This window comes from Stigmatopora argus, chromosome 19 (genome assembly GCF_051989625.1).
Source record: "Stigmatopora argus isolate UIUO_Sarg chromosome 19, RoL_Sarg_1.0, whole genome shotgun sequence".
Taxonomy (NCBI): Eukaryota; Metazoa; Chordata; class Actinopteri; order Syngnathiformes; family Syngnathidae; genus Stigmatopora; species Stigmatopora argus.
Window position 1 is genome coordinate 13,807,017 of NC_135405.1, and position 27,368 is coordinate 13,834,384.

The following is a 27,368-nucleotide window of genomic DNA, read 5'->3' on the forward strand; positions in this document are numbered from 1 at the left end:
CGTTTTTTAGGGAAAAAAAGCCTTACTATACTATGTCGTTTTTTAAAGAAAAAAAAGCCTTACTATACTATGTCGTTTTTTAGGGAAAAAAAGCCTTACTATACTATGTCGTTTTTTTAGGAAAAAAAGCCTTACTATACTATGTCGTTTTTTAAAGAAAAAAAGCCTTACTATACTATGTCGTTTTTTAGGGAAAAAAAAGCCTTACTATACTATGTCGTTTTTTAGGGGGAAAAAGCCTTACTATACTATGTCGTTTTTTAGGGAAAAAAAGCCTTACTATACTATGTCGTTTTTTAAAGAAAAAAAGCCTTACTATACTATGTCGTTTTTTAGGGAAAAAAAGCCTTACTATACTATGTCGTTTTTAGGGGAAAAAAGCCATACTATACTATGTCGTTTTTTAGGGAAAAAAGCCTTACTATACTATGCCGTTTTTTAAAGAAAAAAAAGCCTTACTATACTATGTCGTTTTTTAGGGGAAAAAAGCCTTACTATACTATGTCGTTTTTTTAAAGAAAAAAAGCCTTACTATACTATGTCGTTTTTTAGGGAAAAAAAGCCTTACTATACTATGTCGTTTTTTAGGGGGAAAAAGCCTTACTATACTATGTCGTTTTTTAGGGAAAAAAAGCCTTACTATACTATGTCGTTTTTTAAAGAAAAAAAAGCCTTACTATACTATGTCGTTTTTTAGGGAAAAAAAGCCTTACTATACTATGTCGTTTTTTAGGGGAAAAAAGCCATACTATGTCGTTTTTTAGGGAAAAAAAGCCTTACTATACTATGTCGTTTTTTAAAGAAAAAAAGCCTTACTATACTATGTCATTTTTTTAAAGAAAAAAGCCTTATTATACTATGTCGTTTTTAAAGAAAAAAAGCCTTACTATACTATGTCGTTTTTTAGGGAAAAAAAGCCTTACTATACTATGTCGTTTTTAGGGGAAAAAAAGCCATACTATACTATGTCGTTTTTTAGGGAAAAAAAGCCTTACTATACTATGTCGTTTTTTAAAGAAAAAAAAGCCTTACTATACTATGTCGTTTTTTAGGGGAAAAAAGCCTTACTATACTATGTCGTTTTTTAAAGAAAAAAAGCCTTACTATACTATGTCGTTTTTTAGGGGGAAAAAGCCTTACTATACTATGTCGTTTTTTAGGGAAAAAAAGCCTTACTATACTATGTCGTTTTTTAAAGAAAAAAAAGCCTTACTATACTATGTCGTTTTTTAGGGAAAAAAAGCCTTACTATACTATGTCGTTTTTTAGGGGAAAAAAGCCATACTATACTATGTCGTTTTTTAGGGAAAAAAAGCCTTACTATACTATGTCGTTTTTTAAAGAAAAAAAGCCTTACTATACTATGTCATTTTTTTAAAGAAAAAAGCCTTATTATACTATGTCGTTTTTAAAGAAAAAAAGCCTTACTATACTATGTCGTTTTTTAGGGAAAAAAAGCCTTACTATACTATGTCGTTTTTAGGGGAAAAAAGCCATACTATACTATGTCGTTTTTTAGGGAAAAAAAGCCTTACTATACTATGTCGTTTTTTAAAGAAAAAAAAGCCTTACTATACTATGTCGTTTTTTAGGGGAAAAAAGCCTTACTATACTATGTCGTTTTTTAAAGAAAAAAAGCCTTACTATACTATGTCGTTTTTTAGGGAAAAAAGCCTTACTATACTATGTCGTTTTTTAGGGAAAAAAAGCCTTACTATACTATGTCGTTTTTTAAAGAAAAAAAGCCTTACTATACTATGTCATTTTTTAGGGAAAAAAAGCCTTACTATACTATGTCGTTTTTTAGGGGGAAAAAGCCTTACTATACTATGTCGTTTTTTAGGGAAAAAAAGCCTTACTATACTATGTCGTTTTTTAAAGAAAAAAAGCCTTACTATACTATGTCGTTTTTTAGGGAAAAAAGCCATACTATACTATGTCGTTTTTTAGGGAAAAAAAGCCTTACTATACTATGTCGTTTTTTTAGGAAAAAAAGCCTTACTATACTATGTCGTTTTTTAAAGAAAAAAAGCCTTACTATACTATGTCGTTTTTTAGGGAAAAAAAAGCCTTACTATACTATGTCGTTTTTTAGGGGGAAAAAGCCTTACTATACTATGTCGTTTTTTAGGGAAAAAAAGCCTTACTATACTATGTCGTTTTTTAAAGAAAAAAAGCCTTACTATACTATGTCGTTTTTTAGGGAAAAAAAGCCTTACTATACTATGTCGTTTTTAGGGGAAAAAAGCCATACTATACTATGTCGTTTTTTAGGGAAAAAAGCCTTACTATACTATGTCGTTTTTTAAAGAAAAAAAAGCCTTACTATACTATGTCGTTTTTTAGGGGAAAAAAGCCTTACTATACTATGTCGTTTTTTTTAAAGAAAAAAAGCCTTACTATACTATGTCGTTTTTTAGGGAAAAAAAGCCTTACTATACTATGTCGTTTTTTAGGGGGAAAAAGCCTTACTATACTATGTCGTTTTTTAGGGAAAAAAAGCCTTACTATACTATGTCGTTTTTTAAAGAAAAAAAAGCCTTACTATACTATGTCGTTTTTTAGGGAAAAAAAGCCTTACTATACTATGTCGTTTTTTAGGGGAAAAAAGCCATACTATGTCGTTTTTTAGGGAAAAAAAGCCTTACTATACTATGTCGTTTTTTAAAGAAAAAAAGCCTTACTATACTATGTCATTTTTTTAAAGAAAAAAGCCTTATTATACTATGTCGTTTTTAAAGAAAAAAAGCCTTACTATACTATGTCGTTTTTTAGGGAAAAAAAGCCTTACTATACTATGTCGTTTTTAGGGGAAAAAAAGCCATACTATACTATGTCGTTTTTTAGGGAAAAAAAGCCTTACTATACTATGTCGTTTTTTAAAGAAAAAAAAGCCTTACTATACTATGTCGTTTTTTAGGGGAAAAAAGCCTTACTATACTATGTCGTTTTTTAAAGAAAAAAAGCCTTACTATACTATGTCGTTTTTTAGGGGGAAAAAGCCTTACTATACTATGTCGTTTTTTAGGGAAAAAAAGCCTTACTATACTATGTCGTTTTTTAAAGAAAAAAAAGCCTTACTATACTATGTCGTTTTTTAGGGAAAAAAAGCCTTACTATACTATGTCGTTTTTTAGGGGAAAAAAGCCATACTATACTATGTCGTTTTTTAGGGAAAAAAAGCCTTACTATACTATGTCGTTTTTTAAAGAAAAAAAGCCTTACTATACTATGTCATTTTTTTAAAGAAAAAAGCCTTATTATACTATGTCGTTTTTAAAGAAAAAAAGCCTTACTATACTATGTCGTTTTTTAGGGAAAAAAAGCCTTACTATACTATGTCGTTTTTAGGGGAAAAAAGCCATACTATACTATGTCGTTTTTTAGGGAAAAAAAGCCTTACTATACTATGTCGTTTTTTAAAGAAAAAAAAGCCTTACTATACTATGTCGTTTTTTAGGGGAAAAAAGCCTTACTATACTATGTCGTTTTTTAAAGAAAAAAAGCCTTACTATACTATGTCGTTTTTTAGGGAAAAAAGCCTTACTATACTATGTCGTTTTTTAGGGAAAAAAAGCCTTACTATACTATGTCGTTTTTTAAAGAAAAAAAGCCTTACTATACTATGTCATTTTTTAGGGAAAAAAAGCCTTACTATACTATGTCGTTTTTTAGGGGGAAAAAGCCTTACTATACTATGTCGTTTTTTAGGGAAAAAAAGCCTTACTATACTATGTCGTTTTTTAAAGAAAAAAAGCCTTACTATACTATGTCGTTTTTTAGGGAAAAAAGCCATACTATACTATGTCGTTTTTTAGGGAAAAAAAGCCTTACTATACTATGTCGTTTTTTAAGGGAAAAAGCCTTACTATACTATGTCTTTTTTTTTTTTTTTTTTTGGAAAAAAGCCTTACTATACTATGTTGTTTTTTAGGGAAAAAAAGCCTTACTATACTATGTCGTTTTTTAAAGAAAAAAAGCCTTACTATACTATGTCGTTTTTTAGGGGAAAAAAGCCTTACTATACTATGTCGTTTTTTAGGGAAAAAAAGCCTTACTATACTATGTCGTTTTTAAAGAAAAAAAGCCTTACTATACTATGTCGTTTTTAGGGGAAAAAAGCCTTACTATACTATGTCGTTTTTTAAAGAAAAAAGCCTTACTATACTATGTCGTTTTTTAGGGAAAAAAAGCCTTACTATACTATGTCGTTTTTTTAGGAAAAAAAGCCTTACTATACTATGTCGTTTTTTAAAGAAAAAAAGCCTTACTATACTATGTCATTTTTTTAAAGAAAAAAGCCTTATTATACTATGTCGTTTTTAAAGAAAAAAAGCCTTACTATACTAGGTCGTTTTTAGGGGAAAAAAGCCTTACTATATGTCTTTTTTTTTTTAAATAAAAAAGCCTTACTATACTATGTCGTTTTTTAGGGAAAAAAAGCCTTACTATACTATGTCGTTTTTAGGGGAAAAAAGCCATACTATACTATGTCGTTTTTTAGGGAAAAAAGCCTTACTATACTATGTCGTTTTTTAAAGAAAAAAAAGCCTTACTATACTATGTCGTTTTTTAGGGGAAAAAAGCCTTACTATACTATGTCGTTTTTTAAAGAAAAAAAGCCTTACTATACTATGTCGTTTTTTAGGGGGGAAAAGCCTTACTACACTGTCGTTTTTTAGGGGAAAAAAGCCTTACTATACTATGTCGTTTTTTAAAGAAAAAAAGCCTTACTATACTATGTCATTTTTTTAAAGAAAAAAGCCTTATTATACTATGTCGTTTTTAAAGAAAAAAAGCCTTACTATACTATGTCGTTTTTTAGGGAAAAAAAGCCTTACTATACTATGTCGTTTTTTTAGGGGGAAAAAGCCATACTATACTATGTCGTTTTTTAGGGGAAAAAAGCCTTACTATACTATGTCGTTTTTTAGGGGGAAAAAGCCTTACTATACTATGTCGTTTTTTAGGGGAAAAAGCCTTACTATACTATGTCGTTTTTTTAGGGGGAAAAAAGCCATACTATACTATGTCGTTTTTTAGGGGAAAAAAGCCTTACTATACTATGTCGTTTTTTTAAGAAAAAAAGCCTTACTATACTATGTCGTTTTTTAGGGGGGAAAAGCCTTACTATACTATGTCGTTTTTTTGGAAAAAAAAGCCTTACTATATTATGTTGTTTTTTAGGGGGAAAAAGCCATACTATACTGTCTTTTTTTAGGAAAAAAAGCCTTACTATACTATGTCGTATTTTTAAGGAAAAAAGCCTTACTATACTATGTCGTATTTTTAAGGAAAAAAGCCTTACTATACTATGTCGTTTTTTGAGAAAAAAAGCCTTACTATACTATGTCGTTTTTTAGGGGAAAAAGCCTTACTATACCATGTCGTTTTTTAGGGAAAAAAAGCCTTACTATACTATGTCGTTTTTTAGGGGGTAAAAGCCTTACTATACTATGTCGTTTTTTTAGGGGGAAAAAAGCCATACTATACTATGTCGTTTTTTAGGGGGAAAAAGCCTTACTAAACTATGTCGTTTTTTAGGGGGAAAAAGCCATACTATACTATGTCTTTTTTTAGGAAAAAAAGCCTTACTATACTATGTCGTTTTTTAAGAAAAAAAGCCTTACTATACTATGTCGGTTTTTTAAAAGAAAAAAGCAATACTATACTATGTCGATTTTTTAAAAAGAAAAAAGCCTTACTATACATGGTTATTTTTTTTAATGAAAAAAAAAAGCCTTACTATACTTGCACTTGTATTTACCACCCAAGTATTATTATTTTTCCGCAAGACTACTCTGACTCTGCCTTTTTTTGCCTACGCGGTCAAAGAATTCAAAGGACTCACGGGAGGAGAAGGGGTGCTGCTCATCAATTCAGCATCCTGTGCAGGACTCAAGTTCAGAATGGACTGCACCTCTGGACTACAAAGACAACAGAACATTCAAGATACATCATCTGACATCAAGGACCAATTCAAATACATTCAAGTACAACAATAGCTTGTTGTTTTAGCTGAATTTAAAAAAGCCCATGCATATTTCTATGGGGGCTTTGATTTTTTTCCCCCACCAACAAACGTTTATTCACTTCATAGCCAAGCCAGTTCAAAAAGACAAACGTTAACAAGCGATCAGATAAGTCGTCTATGATCGCCAATGACCCGGCCGGTTAAGAGTTATGAATAGCAAGGACACACACACACACACACAAAAGGTTTACTCACTGTTTGCAAGCGTACGCGTTGGTGGCCAGCCTCTGAATAAAATCGTTCAAACCCATCTTCCTCTGCTTCATGAAAGCTGCAAGAAAAGGAAAACAAAAACACTCGGGTCAATCCACTTTTAGACAATATATTCCAAGACTGAGGATCCAGTTCCGTACCGCTAACTAAGGCCACGAGCCCTTTCGACTTGGAATAAGTCATCTCCAGCTCCCCTGGATTTCTTTTAATGGTCATGTTAGCCACTCGTCCCCACAAAGTAAGTATGTCATGGCCTTCAAAGTGGATTCCTTGCTTTTAAGACCAAAGCGCAGAGGGAGGGAGTTCAACTTCCGGGTAGGCGGGACTCGACAATCTGATTGGACCAAGCGCGCCGGGGAGAGGACCAATCGGAAGGTGCGACACGCCTTCGCTCTCTATCGCGTGCTTGGTGTCGAATAACAGTAACAAAATGTTCATTTGACGGACAGTCAATAAGCGACACTTCAACGGGACGACGCTAAAATGCTCAAAAGGGAAAAAAAACGGATGTATCCGTAAATAACAAAGGCGTACAATAATGGAAAACATAAAGCGTAGATATGTTTAATTAAAAAAAGACAACTAGCGCAAAACTGGGCAATCTGTTTAACCGTGTGTAGCGGTACTCAATAAAAGTCTAGTTAGAATAAGTTGCATTTGAAGTGGAATACGCTTTGATTGTTTCCCATTTACGCATTAACTTTTTAAAGGACGTTTATGGCCGATTGTTACTTCACGAGGTAGAATTTCACAACAGGTAGCATAAACCCCCCCAAAAAACGTTCCATTCCTTTCATTCACAGGGTGCGGCGCAGGTAAAGTGCAAATTTCCTACATTTCAGTCTATTGTTGGTACAATCCATGCCCACAATCAAGCAAATCATGAAATACGACCTGTCAGTTACACTCTAATATAACAAAAACACAGTGACACACGCAGAGAAGAAAATAAAAGGGGGAGAGTCTGAATAGAAGTTCGGAGGGAGAGGGGGGCCACTGATGCAAAAAAAAAGTGGATGGCAGTGGAAAAGTACAGAGTGAGGGGATAACTGGGGCATCAACATACACTAGTTCAACCAAGGGGGGAACAAACTACGTACAGTGCACAGTGTCATTGTTATGTAAGCCAGATAAACGTTAATCTGACCGATATCATCAGGAAGGCCACGTTCACTTTGTCATACATAAAGTATGACAAGCGCTTCAAATAACTGCGATAGAGACGCCCAACGTCCGATTAAATGTCCTTTAGTTGTACACCGCAGATAAATCAAAAAGACATCATTTAGGAAGAATGTCCCAAAAAGTTTGTCGGACGTGTGCAATCAGATTAGTTTGCCAATGCAGCCTATTCGTGTGGGAAATAGAGCGTTTGCGTGTTATCCGTAAAGTTGGTGGCTGCCCTCTTATGTAACACCCCCCCCCTACAAAAGTCTATAATACATCCTTTACAAGTGCACAATAATCTTTGTTTCTATTTCTTTTTGGTTTGTTTGTTTGTTTGTTTGAAAAGAGACGATCGTGTCGAAGTCGTACTCACTCGTTAAAACGGTCGCGGCGGTGCTGTCTTTCATACGGAGGATGCAATATCCGCGACTGAAGTTAAGGTGGGCTCCGAGAGGTGAGCACAATGGGGCGCATTCCTAAACCAGGAGGAGACTTTCATCGGAGTCCTTTTCTATTTTTTTCTTTCTTTTTTCTTTTTCTTTTTTTCTCCCTCCTTCCCCTCGTTCTCCTTTGCTACTTTCTTGCTAGCCTCGAAGGCGGCCAAGTCCCGCCTTCCCTTTGCTGCGTTCAAGGAGCTCAACGGAAACGTCGGAATTTGGAGACGCGGCCAAGGCAAAGGGCTCCACGCAGTTCTTTGAAGGAAAATTAAATAAAGCAGCTTTATGCTTACTTAAAAGCGTACGCTGGCTGTCATTGCTTTCACTTACAAATGATTTGACGCCTATGGCCGCTGAAGGCAGTCGACGAGGACGTCAGTGGATAGAAGCGTCTTTAAGGGGTTAGGGTTATGTTGTTTGGGTTTAGATGACTAATTCATTTGGAAAAGTGGCATGGAGTGAACCAAACCCTAAAAAGTTTCACATGCAATCAATGGCAGCACTGACTTAAGAAAAAAAGCACTAAACTGTAAAACTCATGGACGTATAATCCATTTGAAGTGGGAAATTTTAGGTTGGTCCATCGTTATTAAAAAAATATTCTTATAATCGCAATAATTTTACATTCTATTATTATATTTACAGTGGAAATAATAAAAAAGAATATTTTTTGAGTGTGTGACCATCGCGCCCGATTGGTCGCCGCGACCAGCGCCGGCCGCCGTCATTGTGCGGGGCAACAATGAGCTGGGTCAGCGCCGTCACAACGACCCGCTTTGTTCTCCCCTCGCGCTAACTTTTCCGGGACGGTTCGCTCTCTCCTTACGGACGCCAAAATGTTGTTTGCGTAAGGAGGCGGGGCCTGACCTGGTTCACAAAGGGGCTCCGAATTTCACAACGAGCAAAATGGACGGCCTTTTGACGCCACAATTATGACAGCAAGATTTCCCAAGAAAAACAACACGGTTGAGAGCCAAATTCAAAGCCAAATGGGGGAAAAACAAGCTAGCATACTTCCCTTTAACATTAAAACGGGTTTTGAAGCGGTCCCAAATTTGGATTCCGACACCCCCGTCATGCCGATACGGAGAAGAAAACACACGGCGGCGGTTGTTTGGACTTACCGCTGTCGCCGAGGCAACGGTGCTCGTCTACTTCTGAATCATTGTGGTAGAAAATGTCCAAAGCCTGTGGGGAGGGAGGGAGGGAGGGAGGTCACTTAGTTAGTTAGTATGACTCCGCGGAAAACATCACAAATTTGTTCATTTCCTTGATTCCTATTATATGCATTTGTACATTTTAAAAAGCGGAACAATACAAAAGTAAATGTATACTACATGAATAAAGCTAAAAGGGGAAGAATAGTGAGCTGCCCTAGGGCTAAGGCTTCGTATGAATGTTTCAAGGGTCAGAGTTTGTTCATTTTCAGATTCTAGATTAAAATCACGGATCATTTGATTGCATTTAAAGAGGGTTTTTTTACGCTCACATTTATTATATTATTGTAAAATATTCTACTACCACTTGACACAATAGCCCCACCCCCTTTTCACCTGATTGGGCTGAGGGCTAGTGAGCATAAACATGACTAGGTATGGAAGATTTTTAACGTCCAATTTTTGGAATAATGATACAAATCACAAGTTGTTTTTGTCCTGTTCGGGAAGGACGCTGACGTTTTTGGGGCGTCGATGATCACGGAAAGACGAGCTGAGACACGCTCGCTTTCTGACAACTTGTTGTTGACAATTCCTGGCCTCCTATTGGCACAAGCCTGCAGGCGTGCGTGCGTGCGTGCGTGCAAACGTTTGCCGACGTTTGACGGCCAGCCCTTTTTCCCAATATCTTCACCCACCGAGAAATTCAATAGTGTTCTAATAATATACCAAATGTTTTTCTTTTTTAATTAACGGCGGCAGATTCGGAGGGAGGGAGTGAGGGACGTTAAAATAAAAATAATAAAAAAATGGATGCATGTAGTAGAAGAAAATAGGGATATTAACTCTCATTCCGACTTTATGGGGGTACTACTTGCCTGTGCACGTTGTCGGGGCCGCCACGCGTCATGGCCGCCGCAGGCCCAACACAAAGGGGGCGCTCCCGGCAAAACGCGGGACCCCCGGATGTCTCTTTCCTCGGCTCGGTGCTCCGGGTGCGACGCCATGGTCCGCTTCCTCACCTGCAAGCATCATGTTAAGTTTGCAAACACATTTATAATAATGATTATTCCATCAGTTTGGGAATCAATTCTTTAAGTGATCGCGTTTCGATGGCGAGCCGTGAGCAAAAAACTTTCAAAAATTCATTTATAATTTGATCTCATTGATGCCGCTGGGTGTCCAATTCATTTTGCCTGGGAGGGATAAAATAAATCTTTCTTTTTGTTTTAGGTTAGGGTTATTACAGTAACTACATTCATGCTCATTTTAGCCTATGACTGTTGAAGAATTGCAAAATTCCTGGACGAACATGACCTTGCCGCTTTTGCCCCGCTCGCATCCCATCGACGACTCCGAGGCGGCGTAAGGAGGAGGCGGGGCCCCGTGGCGGCGGTGGCGGCGCGCCTCGTCGGATAGCGGGCTCCTGACGCGGGCCGCTTTCTCCACGTTGACTTTCGGGTTCCTCATCCATCGGCGCACCTGCAAAAAAAAATGGATATGAGTAATGCATTCAATTCAAACAACAGGAAAAATGCCAATTGAAAAATATTGAAATATATTCCGATTTTGTGGGTGTGTTGGACGGCCATTGATCAATGAAATATCATTTTATTTAAATTTTCTGTTTTTATTATCTTTTTTTCCATGCAAAAAAATGGATATGAGTAATGCAACAGGAAAAATGCCAATTCAAAAATAGTGAAATATATTCCGATTTTGTGGGTGTGTTCGACGGATCATTTTATTTAAATTTTCAGTTTTTATCTTTTTTTCCATGCAAGGATTTTCCTATATTTTTGAAGCGTCCCATCTTGTTGACATTTATTCATTCGCTGCCGACCCTCCCTCTTGGCGACAAACTAGTGAACGACGGACGTTACGGCGTGCGGCGTGGCCTTAAGCGACGACGGGACGGCTGACGTCATGCCAATTCACCTTCTTCTTGACGAACTGAAAGGCCGAGCACTTCTTGAAGGAGAACGCTGCCGCCGCCGCCGTGGCCTTTTCGCTTCCTCCTCCTCCTCCTCCTCCTGCTCCTGCTGCTCCTCTCAGCGGCTTAGCGGCCGACGCGCCGTCCTCCGTCGATCCCAGGGTGACGGACGGTCGGACGCGGCGGGAGCCCCGAAAGAGCCGCGGAAGACGGGAGGGATGCTTTTGGCGCCGGTGGATGCGAGGAAGATGAGGAGGAGGAAGAGGAGGAGGCGATGGCGAAGCAACTCGGGAGAGAGAGAGAGAGTGAGAGAGAATGACGTCATCTATTGGTAGCTGATAGTCGGCTGCGGTTTGGATCGGATCGAGCTTATTTCAATTGACTACAATGTCCAAAAGATATATTATCTCATCAGGTGCCATTGACAGAGATGGACGTCCAATCCGTTTGCGCATTGTAAATCCTTAACTGCGAGATGAAGAGTAAATCTTAGCGAAGAATCGAAAAGAAGCATTTATTTAGCCTACTTTTATCTTGAATGCAATGTCACGCGAATGAAATCTTAGCTTTGGGAGGATTTATATTTACCGTATTTTCACAACTATAAGGCGCACTTAAAAGTCTTAAATTCTCTCCAAAATAGACAGAGCGCTTTATAATCCAGTGTGCTTTATATATGGAAAATAAAATAAAATGTGTCATTCATTGAGGGTGCGCCTTATAATGCGGTGCGCCTTATAGTCGTGAAAATACGGTACATTCACATTTTAGTGGAAAAGGCGTTAGACATAAAAAAAATACATTTGAAAAATATTTTAGTCAAATGACGACGCAAGCGCTTTTCAATCCTCACGTCAAGGCGGGACGCGGCGACGCTGGCGGAACGGCATTTTGCGGCATTTTACGTACGTGGCCAATCAACGTTGTCGCATTTTTCATCGCTGGCTGTCGTGATTCTAATCGTAAACATTTTTAAGAAGGCGTCAGGCAGGACCTTTCCCTCATTTTTTCTGGTTGGACAGGTTCTTTGTCCAAACTCAAATTCTTGCATGGTGTTGTTAACACACTGCATTGTTTTCGCTTTAAAAAAAAAAAGGAAATTTGTGTCGTTTTGTTTTTTTAAGTAGCTGCATCTGTTTTGGGGAAATTCAATCAAGATGTTTACATTGGAGTGACAACAAATCTGGCCTTAAATGAGCTTTCAACTCAATGCTTGCCATTAAATGAATGAGCATTCATTCACCGCCAAATTTCCACTTCTATTGGATTGGACGTCTAGCGCGGCCATTTGAAAAAAAAAATGCAATTTACGGAGGGACGTCTACTAGCGACGATCCTACGCCGCTAAAAGGGGCGACGCCGATGCCTCCCATTGTTGGCGGTGGCCCGCGGCGGCGCCAGGAAACGCCGACCCTCCCGACGGGAAGCGGACAATAAAGGAGGCGGGCAGACGACAAGACAATGCGCATCCAAAACACGTGTCTGGAAATAGCCCGCCGGGACTTCCTCGCCGAGTCCACGCGGCGGCCCGTCGGCGTTCTCGGCCTGCCGAGAACGCCGCGCGCGTGCGTGCGTGCGAGCGTCTGCGCATTCCGACCTTCTTATCGCCATCTGATTAGCCGGCTTTTTAAAATCAAAACAAGAAGCCGAATGAGATAACTGCCACGAGGTATACGTTGCGTCATGATGATAAATGCGGGTCGCTTTAGGGTATTTTTGACAAATAACCCCCCAAAAATGTGACTATTGGTGCTCATTTAAAAACGTCACTGTATCATTGGGCAATAATTCAAATGCTTTAGTTAGTGTGAGCCACCAAGCGCCGTCCAATAAGAAAAGACGGCGCCACCCACGTTTGTTTTATTGGACTATTGTTTTAACGCGTACCCGAAGAACAACCACGCAGGAAGCGCGGTGCCTCGTCGTCTGCCGGACGCTCGCTGAAACCGGACGGAGGGACGGACAGTCCATGTTCACATTTCAATGCCGCTGATGGCGATAGACGTCCAATCCAATTGGATTAATCTGATATTTCATCAAATCATATTTACTCTTTTTTCCCTCCTATTTTTTTTAACTTGAAAAAAACATTTGAAGAGAAATTATTTTAGAGAATATTTACTTTTTCTGATAAAAATAAATTCTGAAATGTTTTTTCTTCCTCCATTTTTTATTAAAATGAATTAGAATAAAGAAAAGTACATGTTCTCCTATCTGGTGAATTTTTGAGATGGTCATAGTCCAATTGAATGAGACGTCTATCCCCATCACTGGCGGTCAATGAGTTACCTGGGAAGGCCGGCGTTGGAGGATGACGTTTCGATGCCATTGACACCAATACAAGTCCAATCCATCTGGACTGGGAGGGCCTGAAATAAGACGACATTTGATCAATCTCATGTTTTCACAAGACACTTTTTCACAAATTTCATCCTGCGACGGCCCTTGAAAGCTTGGGCTAATATTTACCCATCGATTGGTTTGTCTGACGCGATTTGGGGCATTGTGGGGGTCAACGTAACCGGCCCGTGCGTCGTCGGCTCTGTTTGCGTTGGAGAGGGCGGGGCTTGGCGGGGTGTGCGTCTGGAGGCGGCCAATGGCGAGCGGCGCCGCTGACATCAATGGAAGGGGAAATGCGTACGTTCCAGTCTGTGACGACAAAATGATTAATTATTAATAATGGAGGGAAAGCGGAACATTTTGGGAGTTCAAACTTTTGTGATGAATTTAGAAAATCTCCTTACGCCTCAATGAGACTTTTTTGTTTAAACCGGCAAACAAGTCGTTTGTACGGTGGTAGCACGGGGAGCCGGCCGGTGGCCGGGGGGGTCACTCGAGGTCATTTGGCGGGTTCGCTCGCCCGAGTGAACGTGGGCAGAACGGGAGCAAAATCTCCAGCGAACAGCCAAGCGAGCGAGCGGACTTGGGCCCGCGACGTGGGAAAAAGGGGACAAAGTCCACTGAGGAACATTTTCCCTTTTCTAATCTGGAAATGCCAACGCGCCAGATGACGCAGGCCCATTGGAAGCTAGCAAAGGTACGGTAAGGTGGACGCTAACGGAGGGCATTTCCAGACATTGCTTGTCAACTTTCTCTTTTATAAGAATCCGAGACTGTTCTAAACTGGTGGGCTGGCGAACCAGAATGACTTTGAAATGGCAACTTCCCACACTGAAACTAAGGAAACGCATGAAGCTCTTTCTAAATGAATTGAATGGCTGCCATTGACAGTGCTGGACACCTTAGCAATTGCGTTTCATTCTACGTCAAAACGACGGCATGGTTTTCCCTGTAAGAAAAAAAGGTGAGTCTTAACAGATTGCTTTGGACACTATTTTGCATTTATTTTGGGGGTTGTGACCACTTGATCGCAGTAAGATACCACTGCCAATGTCAAACTAATCAATTTGATTCTTTAAAAGGCCAAGAGAAAACACTAACTCAGCTATTGGCGGCGACAGACGTCCGACTGGGACCAGGGGGAGGGGCCTCTCCCCTCCTCCCGGTTCCGAGGGCTCGGAAGTCCGTCGGCGCCAATCTGGCCGGCTGGCTACGATATCGTAGATGAAGAGACCTTTCAATACTTGACGGTGACGGTCTTGACGTCGGTGAAGAAGCGGTAGGAATCCTTGTCGCCTTCCCTGCCCACGCCGGAGCTCTTGACGCCCCCGAAGGGCATGCGCAGATCCCGGACCATCCAGCAGTTGGCCCAGACCAGGCCGGCCCGGAGGCGGGCGGCCACGCGGTGCGCCCGGGCCAGGTCGCGCGTCCACACCACGGCGGCCAGCCCGTAGCGCACGGCGTCGGCCTCGGCCAGCGCCCCCTCCTCGTCCTCGTCCTCGAAGGGGGCCACGCAGGCCACCGGGCCGAAGATCTCCTCCTGCGTCAGGCGGGATCGCCGAGAGACGCCCGAGATGACGGTGGCGGCCATGAAGTAGCCGCCGGCGTTGCGCCGGGGGAGGGGCAGCGGGTCCACGCCCTCGCCGCAGTGCACCGTGGCGCCCTCCGCTCGGGCCAGGTCCACGAAACCGCGGACCTGGGGAAACACGCCGTTAACAGCTTTTTGTCTTTCGCATTTAAAACGTGCGTCAAAGTACTCATTTTAAAAATAATAGTTAGAGTGCGAGCTGACCTTCTCCAAATGCTCTTTGCTGACGAGCGCGCCGTTGCTGCTGGCGGGGTCAGAGGGCACGCCCGTCTTCCACTTCCTGGCGGCGGCCACAAACTTCTCCAAGAAAGTCGAGTAAATACATTTCTCCACGTAAATGCGGCTGGTGCACAAGCAGATTTCTCCCTGGTGAAGACATTTTCAATTCATTCATTGATCCAATTTGCCATTTCTTTCCAAGATCTTTAGCGCCCTCCCGCGGACAGTCTTGCACATTACACCCAATTTAATTTTGTATTTATACACACATACATATAGGCATAAATAAATAGGTCATAAGTAAATAAGTGAGCGTGTTACATGATATATATATATATATATATATATATATATATATATATATATATATTCATGTAACACGCTCACTTATTTACTTATGACCTATTTATTTATGCCTATAATGTCTTTTCCTGTGTCTGTGTTCTCACCTTGTTGCTAATGCGACAGTGAATTTCCCGAGTACGGGATGAATAAAGTTGATCTAATTTAGTCGAATTCCACATTTCTTTCCAAAAGATCTTTAGCGCTCCCCAGCGGACAGTACTGACCACGACACCCCAATTTCAGAGGAGCGCAACGGACTCACACTCACCTGATTGGAGAAGCTGGATCGGACGGTGGTCTGGACGCAGAGGTCCAAATCGGCGTCGGCGAAAACAATGGCCGGGTTCTTGCCGCCGAGCTCCAGCGACAGTTTTTTGCAATAGGGGGCGCCGCGCTCGGTGATGAGCCGGGCCGTGGCCGTGGAGCCCGTGAAGGAGACGAGGGGCACGTCGGGGTGGCCCACCAGGGCGTCGCCGGCACGGGGCCCCGTCCCGAACACCACGTTGACCACACCGGGAGGAACCCCTGGAATTGTTGAACTTTTAAGCTTAGCGGCGTCCACGGCGACGGCCGTCCGGTCCGTGGAGGCGGTGCTTACCGGCTTCCCGCATCAACTTGCACATCATCCAGGTGGTCACCGAGGTCATCTCGCTGGGTTTGGCCACCACCGTGTTGCCCGCCGCGATGGCGGGGGCGATCTTCCACGTCAGCAGGTACAGGGGAAGATTCCAAGGGCTGATGAGCCCGGCTACCGCAACAAACAAAAATGATTTGCTTTATCACGGCCGTGTCTGGTCTACATTAACTGCGATATTAGAGGGATTAATGTAAATCCACTTTTCTAGTTCTGCTTCCAAAGAACTGCAAGTCCCAAAAGATGAACATTCAAGTAGCACGACGTATATTATGTGTACAGCGTTGACTTGACTCGTAAAGAAGACTCCAAACTGGAGTGGTAATCTCGAGTTAGCACTAGCATAGCCATTGATAGGCGGCCAGATTTACCGACTCCCACGGGGCAGCGCACGGTGTAGTTGAGGCAGCCCAGGTGGTCCATCTGGCTGCCTTCGTTGGTGTGGTGCAACACTGAAGATGCAAAGAAGCGGAAGTTGTAGATGGATCGTGGAATGTCCACCGTCCGGGCGAACGTCAAGGTTTTGCCTGCAGGTTTTGGTCAGAAATTCCGTCAAAAAAATGAAATCATGGATTGGACTTTCATCCAATCCTAGCCAAAGAGTGACCCCCAAGAGGTGTATACTCATCTCACCTTGGTCTTTGGACTCGGCCTGCGCAAACTCCTCCAAGTGGGCCTCCATCAAGTCGGCCAACTTGTTAAGGACCTGGGCCCTCTGTTCCGGGCTGCGTGCCGCCCACCCCGGGAAAGCCTCCTTGGCCGCGTGCACCGCCGCCTCCACCTGACGGATAGGGAGATCAAATTCATTTTATGAATTGACAAGAAGCACTTGGATATTTTTTTTAAATGAAAATCTGTGTCTAAGTTGTGTACTAGTGTATAGTTCTGCATGGGTAACTTTCAGAATTTTTATTGTGGGCCAAATATAGTAGAATACACCAACTAGGGTGAAAGGCTAATATTTTCTTTAAGTCTGCTTTGGCGCCCTCGTGTGGCTTGACAGGCCAGAGTTCAGTTCCCTAAATTATAGGCTTTACGCATTGATTCATTCATTCACTCCTGGACTCGGTGTCAGTCCTTTGTGTGTAAAATAAATAAATAAATGGGACATGTAACAATATTTTCCCATATCTCACTGCACTATGTCCACTGGGTTGACGTGAACCCGTTGTGAGCTTTTAATGATTGACCGGCCTGTTGATTGTTCAAAGATCAAAGGTTTCTACCATTTTTGGACACAACTTTTTATTTTCGAAAACCCCTAACCAGTATGATGCAAATGAAAGATATTAATAAGAGTATTATGTGTAGTATTTTTAACTGTGGGTTTCAATCTTTTTACCTGTGGTGGGCCGCTGTCCGGCACTTTGCAGTACGCCTCCCCCGTAGACGGGTCGTACGAGTCCAGGTGATCGGCGCACGGGACGAACTGGCCTCCGATGTAGTTTTCCAGGATCACAAAAGTGTCGGGCTCCATGCTGCTGATCGGGAAGTCCAAAAGGGAGTTAGCTTGATGAGAGAGAAGAAGCGAGAGAGGAACGATAGTGCGGCCCGCTGGACAACGTGTGCTCTCACACACGACAGGAAAACACAAAAATGGACACAGGAAGTCTCTTTGTTGACATACGCCATCCCCCTCTGAATTGGCTTGAATTTTGACATTGTAGTCATTAATTAATTTCAGATAGCATTTTTAGGGGACGGCACTTCTGAGTTAAATTTTAATGACAAGTCATGTGACACGTGTTTGTTTTGCCCCAAAGAACAATATTTGCTTCCGACTTATCCTAAAACAACACAATAGTATCAACATTAACATTCAAATCGACTAATCTGGCGTCACATGAAAGATATTGTTGGGTTGAGGCCATTATGTAGAACTTTGTTTTGATACAAGTGTATTTCAATCATCATTTATGTCTACCCCCAAAATTTGTATTTTGTCATTTTAAGTTGTCAGCCAATATTATGTTATAAAAGGCTATTTTTTTTCTCCACTGTTTTGTTCACTTAAAATTAAAAAGAGGATATTTTTGTCATTTTACTGCTTTATTTTGTTTTGAATCGGAAATCCCTCCCCGTTTAAATAAATTGGATTGGTGATAAACTCCATGTGATTAAATGTGGTTAAAAGAAAAAAGTAAACAAAAGAAAAGCAGAAAGCGCCATTTTGTGAACATGGTTCTTTTATCTTCAACTCATCACGCTTCTTTAAAAGTCGGTCAATCGGGAAGCCAGCGACCAATCCTTTCACATTTCGACGAATTTTCACTCCAACACGGCTATAAATAATCAATGGTTTTGTTCTGCTGAGGCTAAGCTAGCTGCTAGCGCAACTTCCATCAACCGTGCCGGTTGAATTTGTCCCATTCTTTTCACAAACCACCAGTGCCATTAATCACTGTAGGCGTGGCCAAAGCGTGGACGTCGAGCGAGCCGTTTGTTTGTTTGTTTGTTTTTTCGGGAGATGATCGCCACGTCGGCAGGCAACGACGGCGCGGCCTCCTTCGGGCTCGCGACTGCGTGATCGGTTGGACGAGACGCGATCGGCCGGGGCCGCCGCGGGGAGGACGTCGACGGGATGGCGTCTTCATTCTTTGATCTGGAGTAGAAAACATACCATCATTCAATTGGCGCCGGTGGGGTTTATAAGCCTGGCGGCTCGCGTTTGATCCTTTCATACGTTTTGGAGGGTTGTTAACAACTCATTTGGAGTAGCGTATTGAGTTTAATTCTCTGACGGCGGAATTTACGTTTAATAAATAGACCTTGGAGGATAGAAGCATCATTTCTGTTTCGGCTAGTTTTATTATTTAGGCATTTTCACTATGTTGTGATCAATTTTAAAAATCTTTTCTTACTGCAGGAATTTCCCATCGTGGTCTATATAATTTTTTGACAGTGTTCTTCTCAATAATTCTCAGTATTTTTGTACGATGAAGATTCAGGAATAACGGGGTGAGTTGCTCGTAAATTAAAATGCAAAAGTGAACTACTGTGACCTGGAAATGATTATTTGTCATTAGGCCAGAGAAAGTTTTTCTCACAGTGACTATTACCCAGCCCTAAAATTAAAACATGTCATTTTAAACCGCGGAATTTAGCGACAGGAAGCTTCTAAAGAATGTCAACAACGAATGACGCGGAATAACCGGCGCTCGCGGTTCGCATACCTCGGTGACGACTCCCGCGGCGATGGTGGAGCCCACGTAGCGCAGCATGAAGCGACCCAGCTCCTTAAAGTCCTTGTAGAGCTCCAAAGCCACGGGCCGGTGCGTCTGGATCTCCACCACGGCGTTCATGCCTTTCCCCAAACACCTTCGGGACGGGGTCGGCAACGGGTTAACGTCGGCGCTCCTCCTCGGCCAAAAGGCGCTTCGAATCGGAACTCACTTGGGTTTCTTCTTGAGGACCTCGCCGGTGCTCTTGTGTAAAACGCTGATGAGTTTTGTGATGGTGGCCGGTTCGCTCACCGTCCCGTAATGCAAGAGAACCTGGCCAAAAAAAAAGAAGGAAAAATCAGCATTGAGGAGGAGGCGCGGGAACGTGTCTCTCTCTTACCGGGAAGCCCTTGGTGATGGGCACCTCGAAATTGAACAGTAGTAACCTAGCCTTGAAGCGGGTGCACACTCGGATGGGTTCTTTGGGATCGCAAAAGACGCAGCCCACGCTGAAAAGCAGCGGCGGCGGAGGCCAACGTGATCATCGGCCCCAACGGTCGACGGCCAAGGGCGCTTTTTTTTGGCGCTTACTTGATTTTGATGATGTCCATGCCGGTGACCGTCAGGCTGACGTGATCTCCGGCGGCGGCCCAATCCAAAGGCTGCTCGTGGAGAGCGATTCCTGTTTTTTTTTTTTTTTGCAAGCGCAAGTCAGGCAAAGTCCAGCAGATGGCGACGCGCTTCATTCCGCAATCGCACCTTTGACGTGACACGTCTCGTTGGGTGGCATGGCCAGCAATTTTTCTCCCGTCTGGATGTAACCCGCCTCGATCTTGCCGGTCACGCAGAAGCCTGAGCCTTGGTCTGGATGGATGGACAGATGAACGGACGGATGGATGGAGAGCCCAAATGAAACCAGAGAGAGAAAGAACATCTGGAATGAAGCCTGCTAGATTTCTTTTGTGTGAATTCATCTGTCATTTTCATTTTAATCTTGTCACATTTCATTTACTTTCATTTTTTTATGATGACTGAACTTGTTCACCTTTTGTGTTAGGGTTTTTTTTTTGTTGTGTGACTTGACCTTTGTTAGATTTTATTTTGCAAAATTGTAATACTTTATGCGACTTCATGTCATTCTTTTTCAATGATTTTAGTTTGACCGTAGCTTTATTTATAAACATGACTTAATACTATCTATTTTTTATGTGTGTGTGTGACTCTACCTTTAAAGACATCAGACACGCAGAGTCGGAAAGGTTTGTCCACAGAGCGTTGAGGGGGCTTGAAGGCATCTTGAGAGAGAAGAAAAATGACACCAATGATATCGTCAACTCAATCAATATGAATTGACAATTGGCAATGAGCGGCCACGGCGTCGTACCAATCTGTTCCAGAAGGCTTAGTCCGGAATACCAGGAGGTGAGTTCAGGAAGGGAACTCCTGGACCTCAGGTTTTCCCCCGACAGGCCGCTGGTGGGGATGTAGAAGACGTCCGAGTCCTGGCATTGGGAGAGAAAAAAAAAAAAAAATCTCAAGTTATCGTTCACAGAACAACAAAAGTGAGACTAAGAAATAACTGGAGGACTTTGCGATGCAATACGATCCGGTTTTGAATGGTCATGTTTGAAGGCCAACGATGAAAAAAAAAACAACAACCGTAAAAACTGATTTTTTTAAAATAAATGCCAAAAAAACCTGGCAATAACTGAAATATATAAAAAAATATCTTGCAAACAGACATTCAATTCATTTCAATTGGGAAGACTTGCTTGGACTGCCATTGAGTGGGAGGGGCAAATGAATGGCGTCAGTGGCAGCCAATGACTAAACAGTTGGTTAAATGGCAAATATTAAACGGTGACATCGCCATCTCAAAAGGTCATCTCGATGCTCAGGGGAAAAGTACCGACGAGGACACAAAGTATGGAGCTATAAATTTCTGTATGACGATCCCACGTGAACCAACCAACCTTGAAGCCCGCCTGCTTGAGAAAGTGGCCCAGTTTGGTGATGATTTCCTGAAAGCGCTCCTGCTGCCAATCCACCTGCGGGTACAGGAGTGGTGACAGCAATTAAAAAGCCGCCGGCAACGCGAAACTATGCGTCATGGGAGTTAAAAAAAACATTCGGACGGCATTCTACGCGAGTCGGGGCACGCAAGCCGCCGGACCGGCTGGGCGCGCGAGAAGGGAGCGGTCGAATTTCGCGAGAACAAAAAAAATGGAGAAAGAGCGGTGGGTGACCTGGTCCATCTTGTTGACGGCCACCGCCAGCTGGGTGACGCCCAGCGAACGCACCAGCAGGCCGTGCTCCCTGGTCTGGCCGCCGGCCTCGAAGCCCGCCTCGAAGCCGCCTCGGCTGGCGTCCACCACTAGGACGGCCACGTCCGCCTGAGGATAAGGAGCCATGGGTTAATTCACAGTATTGGGAGAGACTTTTTTAAAAAGAGAAAATGGGTGGCTTTAGTGGGGAGCCCTGAGGAACGCCTCAAGTTATCAAAATTAACAGAACAGTGCAGAATTGTCTGAATCATTGAAAACTATTCAATGCCAGGTCTCTTTCAAATATATCATTTCATTTCAAATATATTTGTATTCCCTGAAAATAAATTGCTAATATTAAAAAAAAATCAAATTAGAAATAATACATACAAATGCATTAATAAGGGAAATTATTTTTTAAAAAAGACTATCTATATTTTAATATAAAATTAACAGGAAATATTTAGTTTTTTATTAAAACGTTTTTAAATATAAACAAAAAAGAAAATACACTCGAAATTCATTGACTCCCAATGGCAACAATAGATTTCTAATTTATTTCAACAGAGAGCTTTATGCGCATTTTTGTATGACTTTTTTTAAAGAATAATAAAGGATGATGGCACAATTTAGAGGCCAAAAAAAACAGGTTACTTTCAATTTTCTCCACTCGAACCTTTGTCAAACGCCACACAAAAAAGATGCTAGCTAGCTCTTAATCACATGCAGACAGTCATACGGTAAAAAGAGAAATGACTGACGACGGCGCGGCGTGAACAACACCCAAAACCACAAGGTTTGACAATGAGTAGCGGAAGCCGTGGCGGCATCCTTCCTACCTGAGCAGCTCCCGTGATCATGTTGGGGATGAAATCTTTGTGACCGGGAGCGTCCATCAGCGTCACCACCTTGGTGGCGCTCTCAAACTTGGTCATGCCCACGTCCATGGTCACGCCTCTGTGTTTTCAATTGTCAAAAAGAAAATGGGGGGAAACAATAAGTAGGATACTGAACACTACCTAAATGGGTGATAAAAAAAAAATCAATATATTGACGTCATTGGCTGCCATTGACGGCGGCGTTTTAGTGCCGTGATCCAATCCTAAATCGGCCGGGAAATGCTTAATACCGTTTTTTTTTTCCTGGTCAAAACAAACCCATTCTTAGTGCTGATGAGCAGTAAAAAAAAAGAATTAAGATAACCCCAAACGGGTAGGCCAGGGGTGGGAAAACTTTTTGACTTGCGGGCCAGAATGGATACTAAAATTTGACAGAGGAGCCGGGCCAGGAGCATTTGGACACGCAATGTAATTTATCAAACGTGGGGATTGAAATGTAAGAAAAAAGACACAATTGAAGGTGAAATTTACTTTCAACATTAAGAACATATTATTATTCAACGAAAGAAAGCGGTCTTTAAATTGATAGTGATGAGCGGCATGTTAATTAAGCTACTGTACTGCTTCTGTGCAAGTTGCTATTTTTAACACAGTAGAGAAACTCACATTTCAGTGGGAACTGTGTTGTTGTTCAAGTTACACTGCAACAAAGGTCTAGACTAGTGCGTAATCTATCGGGGAAACGAGGCTATTGCAGGGCAAAGGGAAATGAATGAGCTCATTGATTTTTACTATAATTTGGACAACGTCGGCGGGCCGGATTAAAAAGCCTAACGGGCCGTATACGGCCCACGTCTGGGGTAGACCCTTCTCGACGTACCTGTCGCGTTCCTCGCCGGTTTCGTCCAACACCCAAGCGTAGGCGAACGACGCCTTGCCGGCCTTCTTGGACTCGGTCTCGTACTTGTGCATGGTGCGCTTGTTGACGTTGCCCAGCAGGTAGAGCAGGTGGCCCATCAGCGTGCTTTTGCCCGCGTCCACGTGTCCTGCGCGAGGGGGGAGAAGACCAAGACGGGAGAAGGACGGTCAGGCCGGAGGAAGAACTGCCACGCCGCTGATAACCAAGGTGACGGGGTGGGGGGATGATAAGAGGTGGCCCAGAGGAAGCCCGAGAGGTGACAAGAAAAGTGGCTGAAGGGGGAGATAGGCAGGCGCGCAGATAAATGGACGGCGGGGGGGTTGACACAAAGGGAAACCGAGAAGTGAAACTCCACGTCAAGTCGCATTGGTAGCAAAGCCATTCGATGAGTTAACTCCAAAGTACGTGAGAAAAACAATAGCGGAACGTTTCATAAGAGAGTGCAAAATGACAGCTACTAAAAGGAGACCGCCGTCACACGTGAGATGAGATTGGTTGTCATTGACTCCGCCTACAAGTGAGTAGAAGCTCCCGTGCAAGATGAGTTCCCTTATCATGGTGGGCTTACCTATGACGACTAAATTCAACAGGGGTTTGCCGCCTTGCCGCTTTTCCAGTTCGGCCTTGACGTCGATGGCCTGCCGGGCCTTTCCGGCCGAGCGGCTGGGAGTGGGAAGGCCGGTGGCCTCGTCTTCGTTGGAGCCTCTGGATGGCGTCTCGGGACGTTTGGGGGTGAGCTCGAGTGTTGGCGCCACGCCGTTGTCCCCGCCACTGAGAAAACAACAGACGGACCATAGGCGTTTTAATCCATTTTGATGACGAAGACAATATTTCAATCTTAAAACATTCCCAAATAATGTGGGACCTTCATTTCCAAGTGTAACATGCTGTAAATTTGTGCAAAAAAAAGGAACGATGGCGGCCATCCCCTCCCAGTCTAAATCATTTGGACGCCTACCGCCGTCCATGCCTATAAATGTCCAAATGTTGTACCTGGGCACGTCGAATCCCATGGTCTGCTTCTTGCCAGAGACGGTCATGCGAGCCACTTTGGGGAGGACTTCACAATCCAGTTTATTTTGCGAGACGTCTCGGCTTTTGGCTACAAAACACAGGAAGGGTTTGGCTTAGCGTTCGTTAGCTTTTTATCAATCCAAACCAAGAAGAAAAGAGCAGCTCATATCAAACAAGCTACTTACTACGTGCAGATTTCTGTTTCAATTCAAAATGCTGATGTAAAAAAAAGCCGCGTTGCCGCAAATGGCCGCTTAAGCTAGTCATACCGAGCCGCTATTGACTCATTTGAAGCTGTCGTTGTGACTTTAAGGGAGGGGTAGGGAACCTATGGCTCGGGAGCCACATGTGGCTCTTTCCATGGGTGCATCTGACTCTTCGCTAACCTGTGAGCTAAAATATGGAACCCGCTGGTGACAGAACTGAGATACTAAATCCAGTGCTACTTTAGTCTTCTTTTTTTTGCATTAGACTCTGCTAGAATGCATACTCTCATTGATTAGCAACTGCATAAGAATGTTGTCAAAAGTATTCTTTTTTTTCCACTTTAAAAGTGGGGAAATTACTAAAATAAAAGACACCCATTTACATGTATTTTGACTTTTAAATTCGGAGTATGGCTCTCAAGGAATAACATTAGAAAATATGAATTGTTTATGGCTCTCTTGGTCAAAAAGGTTCCCGACCCCTGCTTTAAGGGGTTAAAATTGAAAGTGGCTGCTGCCTCCCCTTTTGAAAAAGCGGAGCGATCAGTCCAATTTTGACAAACGCGCCACCATGGTGATGAATTGGAAAATTAACATGTTTTCTATGCAATTAGAAAAAGAAGACAGAAAACATTCATTTGCACGCGTCGGCAGAATTTTGATTGCAACGACTTGAGCTGTCGGACTGACTCGGCAAAAAAGGGAAAACTCCCTCTGGCTGTTCAAGTCGACAGAATTTTATCTGCCATTATACATACAGCAAATATGGCAGATAAAAGAATGAAAAAAAGCGATACTGGTACACTGAGCACAGAATTGGAGCCAGAAAATGGTATCGATGCAACGCAAAAAAAAAAACACGCTGCTTTGAGTCTGCCAATTATCGCCGTGGAACGTAACCGGTAGTACTAACGGAAAAAGAATACAAAAGAAAAATGATTGAAGTAAACAGACACGTTGTGCTGAGAAGCAACAATAACATGAGACTGCCAATAAGTGTAAAACACTGTGCCAAAGGATGAGTCATGTTTACATTAGGTTTTTTTTTATCTGTTTGAATGGAATTTCTTGGTTTGTTTGTGTTGCGGATTATGTCACAACGTCTTTTGTACGAGGAAAAAAAAAAGTGGCGGGGTGTGGCATGGCCCTGAAGTTAGTAGGTTTTGGTGTGGGTCCATTTCAAACGACAACTACGGAAAGCAGCCCCCGACTCTACTATTTTCCCGTAGATAAAGTACTGCGCAGTGACTGCTGGGATATCGAGTTCTTAATACACCCAGTTCTTCAATAAAGTTAGTATGATGGCAACCACACTAATTTGGCGCTGGCCGTCATTTCGGCTGGATTTACAAAAGAAATCCTGCCGCTAAATGTTGGCGTCAACAGAGCATTCAAAGCTAGACTGTGAACTATGTATATATATATATATATTATATATAATAACGCGGAGCTTGCCGTCATTCCCGGAGGCTTAAGAACTACAACCGCGGGCGTTTTGGAAGACTCCTTTGGGCAATTGTTTGATTCGGACACAGAAAATGAGGACTTTGATGGATTTGTGGGTGATGATGACGTGAGTAAGTTGTAAAATGTCTAAATAAAGTACAACCCAACTCAGTTTTGCTTCCGTTGCCTTTTTAAAGCGTGTTTTTAGCGTGGGTGTAGCGTCCAAGAACTATATTTCCCAGCAGTCACTGCGCACCGGAACCCGGAAATAAGCTGCTTCCGGTAGCCAGCGCTATTGCGTTTCGATGTTAATCCATATATAATATAATATATATGTGTCTAATGAAATGGTGCGTGCTTTGTGTGTCTAAAATACAGAAATAGCACTCGTTACTGACACTGCGGCGTAAAAAACGATCCGCCAAATAGGCGTGAAAATACGGTAATCCATTTTCCAATTTCTTATCTCAAATCCAGGATTATCCAATTTAACACTAATTTTAGGGTTGGTGCTATGATGAAAAAACACAAGGGTCAAAGGTTAGAAATATGGTGATCATACAATTTTTTTTAAATCAGTTTTGGATTCCTTACCAGCTCAGAGCTAAAAACAAAAAATATCATTGATTAAAGACACTTAAAAGCATTTGTGAATCCGTACTGTAACAGCAATGAATCTATTTACACAAGATCGTACGAGTGGAGCGACTTGAAAAACAACAGAGCGCCTTATCTTCAAGAGATGTTTGGCCTTGGTGGAGGTCCGCGCTCCCAGGCTACTCGTGTTTCTTTAGCGTGCGTTGCGTGTTGGCTAGCCCGAGGGCCCGCCAACCGGCCGGCCAGCGCTGAGCTCCACTACAAACTAGGACTGGGCCTTCTGGGCCTTTTGGAGCAGGTTCTCGCATGGTTAGCAATGGTGCCCCCGGGGCCTAACCGAGCACAGGATCCCAGGAGCCCGCCCAGGATATGCAAATATCAGCCGCCCCCTTCAGAACACACAAGTTAAAATAAAATAGGAAGGGCTGGAGGTGAGTGATTGACAGCCACATGGAGGTCAAAGGGGTGACAAAATGATCAAGAGGTTAAATAGTCATTTTTTTCTCCCTACTGCATGTTACAATATGGTCTAAAAATAAAATGTTTGGGTCGACATTTTAGGACCGCGCCCCCTACTTTTTAAAGCAGGGGTCGGGAACCTTTTTGATGGAAAGAGCCATAAACAATTCCTATTTTTTAAATGTTAATCCTTGAGAGCCATGCTCCGAATTTAAAAGTCAACATACATGAAAATGTGTGCCTTTTTTAGTCACTTCACCACTTTTAAAGTACAAAAGGTCTCTGAATTATTTTGACAACATTGTTACGTTGTTGCTAATCAATGAGAAAATCCATGCAAAAGAGTGTAATGAAAAAAAAAATGATTATAAGGCGCTGGGGTAGTGTCAATGCCAT

At 42.4% G+C, this 27,368-nt stretch overlaps 3 protein-coding genes and 2 long non-coding RNA genes across 8 annotated transcripts in view; 1 reads left to right on the plus strand and 4 right to left on the minus strand.

Annotated features, from left to right (window-relative positions):
- The window catches only part of sgk1 (serum/glucocorticoid regulated kinase 1), a 14,592-nt gene extending 3,501 nt beyond the window's left edge, over positions 1-11,091 (minus strand). Inside the window, exons 1-6 of one of the 4 annotated variants that reach the window (XM_077586636.1) lie at positions 10,947-11,091; positions 10,326-10,490; positions 9,887-10,030; positions 8,976-9,039; positions 6,230-6,305; positions 5,852-5,927 (exon numbers count right to left, since the gene is read on the minus strand). In XM_077586636.1, coding sequence (XP_077442762.1) covers positions 5,852-5,927; positions 6,230-6,305; positions 8,976-9,039; positions 9,887-10,030; positions 10,326-10,478 — 513 coding nt within the window. In that variant the 5' untranslated portion in view covers positions 10,479-10,490; positions 10,947-11,091. Of the gene's footprint in view, positions 1-5,851; positions 5,928-6,229; positions 6,306-6,387; positions 6,556-7,787; positions 7,996-8,975; positions 9,040-9,886; positions 10,031-10,325; positions 10,491-10,946 lie in introns of those variants that run through there. The other 3 variants (XM_077586637.1, XM_077586639.1, XM_077586638.1) reach the window with 3 other exon arrangements.
- On the minus strand, positions 2,635-4,664 carry LOC144064268 (uncharacterized). The gene is made up of 2 exons (XR_013296752.1): positions 3,399-4,664; positions 2,635-3,184 (listed from the first exon to the last, which is right to left on the minus strand). It is a non-coding gene; the product is annotated as an uncharacterized LOC144064268 (long non-coding RNA).
- On the plus strand, positions 7,730-8,155 carry LOC144064267 (uncharacterized). Its single transcript, XR_013296751.1, has 2 exons — positions 7,730-7,868; positions 8,003-8,155. It is a non-coding gene; the product is annotated as an uncharacterized LOC144064267 (long non-coding RNA).
- Positions 11,092-14,324: 3,233 nt separating the features above from the next.
- aldh8a1 (aldehyde dehydrogenase 8 family, member A1) lies at positions 14,325-17,698 on the minus strand. The gene is made up of 7 exons (XM_077586649.1): positions 17,410-17,698; positions 16,701-16,848; positions 16,439-16,594; positions 16,032-16,181; positions 15,702-15,958; positions 15,074-15,235; positions 14,325-14,977 (listed from the first exon to the last, which is right to left on the minus strand). Exons 1-7 carry the CDS (start codon positions 17,542-17,544, stop codon positions 14,519-14,521), a joined length of 1,467 nt encoding a protein of 488 aa, XP_077442775.1. The 5' UTR covers positions 17,545-17,698; the 3' UTR covers positions 14,325-14,518.
- A 537-nt stretch (positions 17,699-18,235) lies between these two features.
- Positions 18,236-27,368, minus strand: part of hbs1l (HBS1-like translational GTPase) — a 37,272-nt gene continuing 28,139 nt past the window's right edge. Inside the window, exons 13-26 of the mRNA XM_077586626.1 lie at positions 24,244-24,352; positions 23,819-24,021; positions 23,212-23,377; positions 22,332-22,449; positions 21,475-21,621; positions 21,202-21,276; positions 20,613-20,730; positions 20,455-20,523; positions 19,988-20,092; positions 19,820-19,910; positions 19,629-19,737; positions 19,461-19,561; positions 19,241-19,385; positions 18,236-18,669 (exon numbers count right to left, since the gene is read on the minus strand). Of these exons, the coding sequence (XP_077442752.1) occupies positions 18,658-18,669; positions 19,241-19,385; positions 19,461-19,561; positions 19,629-19,737; positions 19,820-19,910; positions 19,988-20,092; positions 20,455-20,523; positions 20,613-20,730; positions 21,202-21,276; positions 21,475-21,621; positions 22,332-22,449; positions 23,212-23,377; positions 23,819-24,021; positions 24,244-24,352 (1,568 nt within the window). The 3' untranslated portion in view covers positions 18,236-18,657. The remainder of the gene's footprint in view (positions 18,670-19,240; positions 19,386-19,460; positions 19,562-19,628; positions 19,738-19,819; positions 19,911-19,987; positions 20,093-20,454; positions 20,524-20,612; positions 20,731-21,201; positions 21,277-21,474; positions 21,622-22,331; positions 22,450-23,211; positions 23,378-23,818; positions 24,022-24,243; positions 24,353-27,368) is intronic.

Excerpts from the sequence above, each read along its gene's own strand:
- aldh8a1 (XM_077586649.1), bottom strand. The coding sequence starts at position 17,544 with ATGGAGCCCGACACTTTTGTGATCCTGGAAAACTACATCGGAGGCCAG. Across the intron at positions 15,236-15,701 it reads GATCCAGCTTCTCCAATCAG|GGAGAAATCTGCTTGTGCAC; the intron begins GTGAGTGTGAGT and ends TGTCTTCACCAG. Across the intron at positions 14,978-15,073 it reads GCAAAGAGCATTTGGAGAAG|GTCCGCGGTTTCGTGGACCT; the intron begins GTCAGCTCGCAC and ends GTGTTTCCCCAG.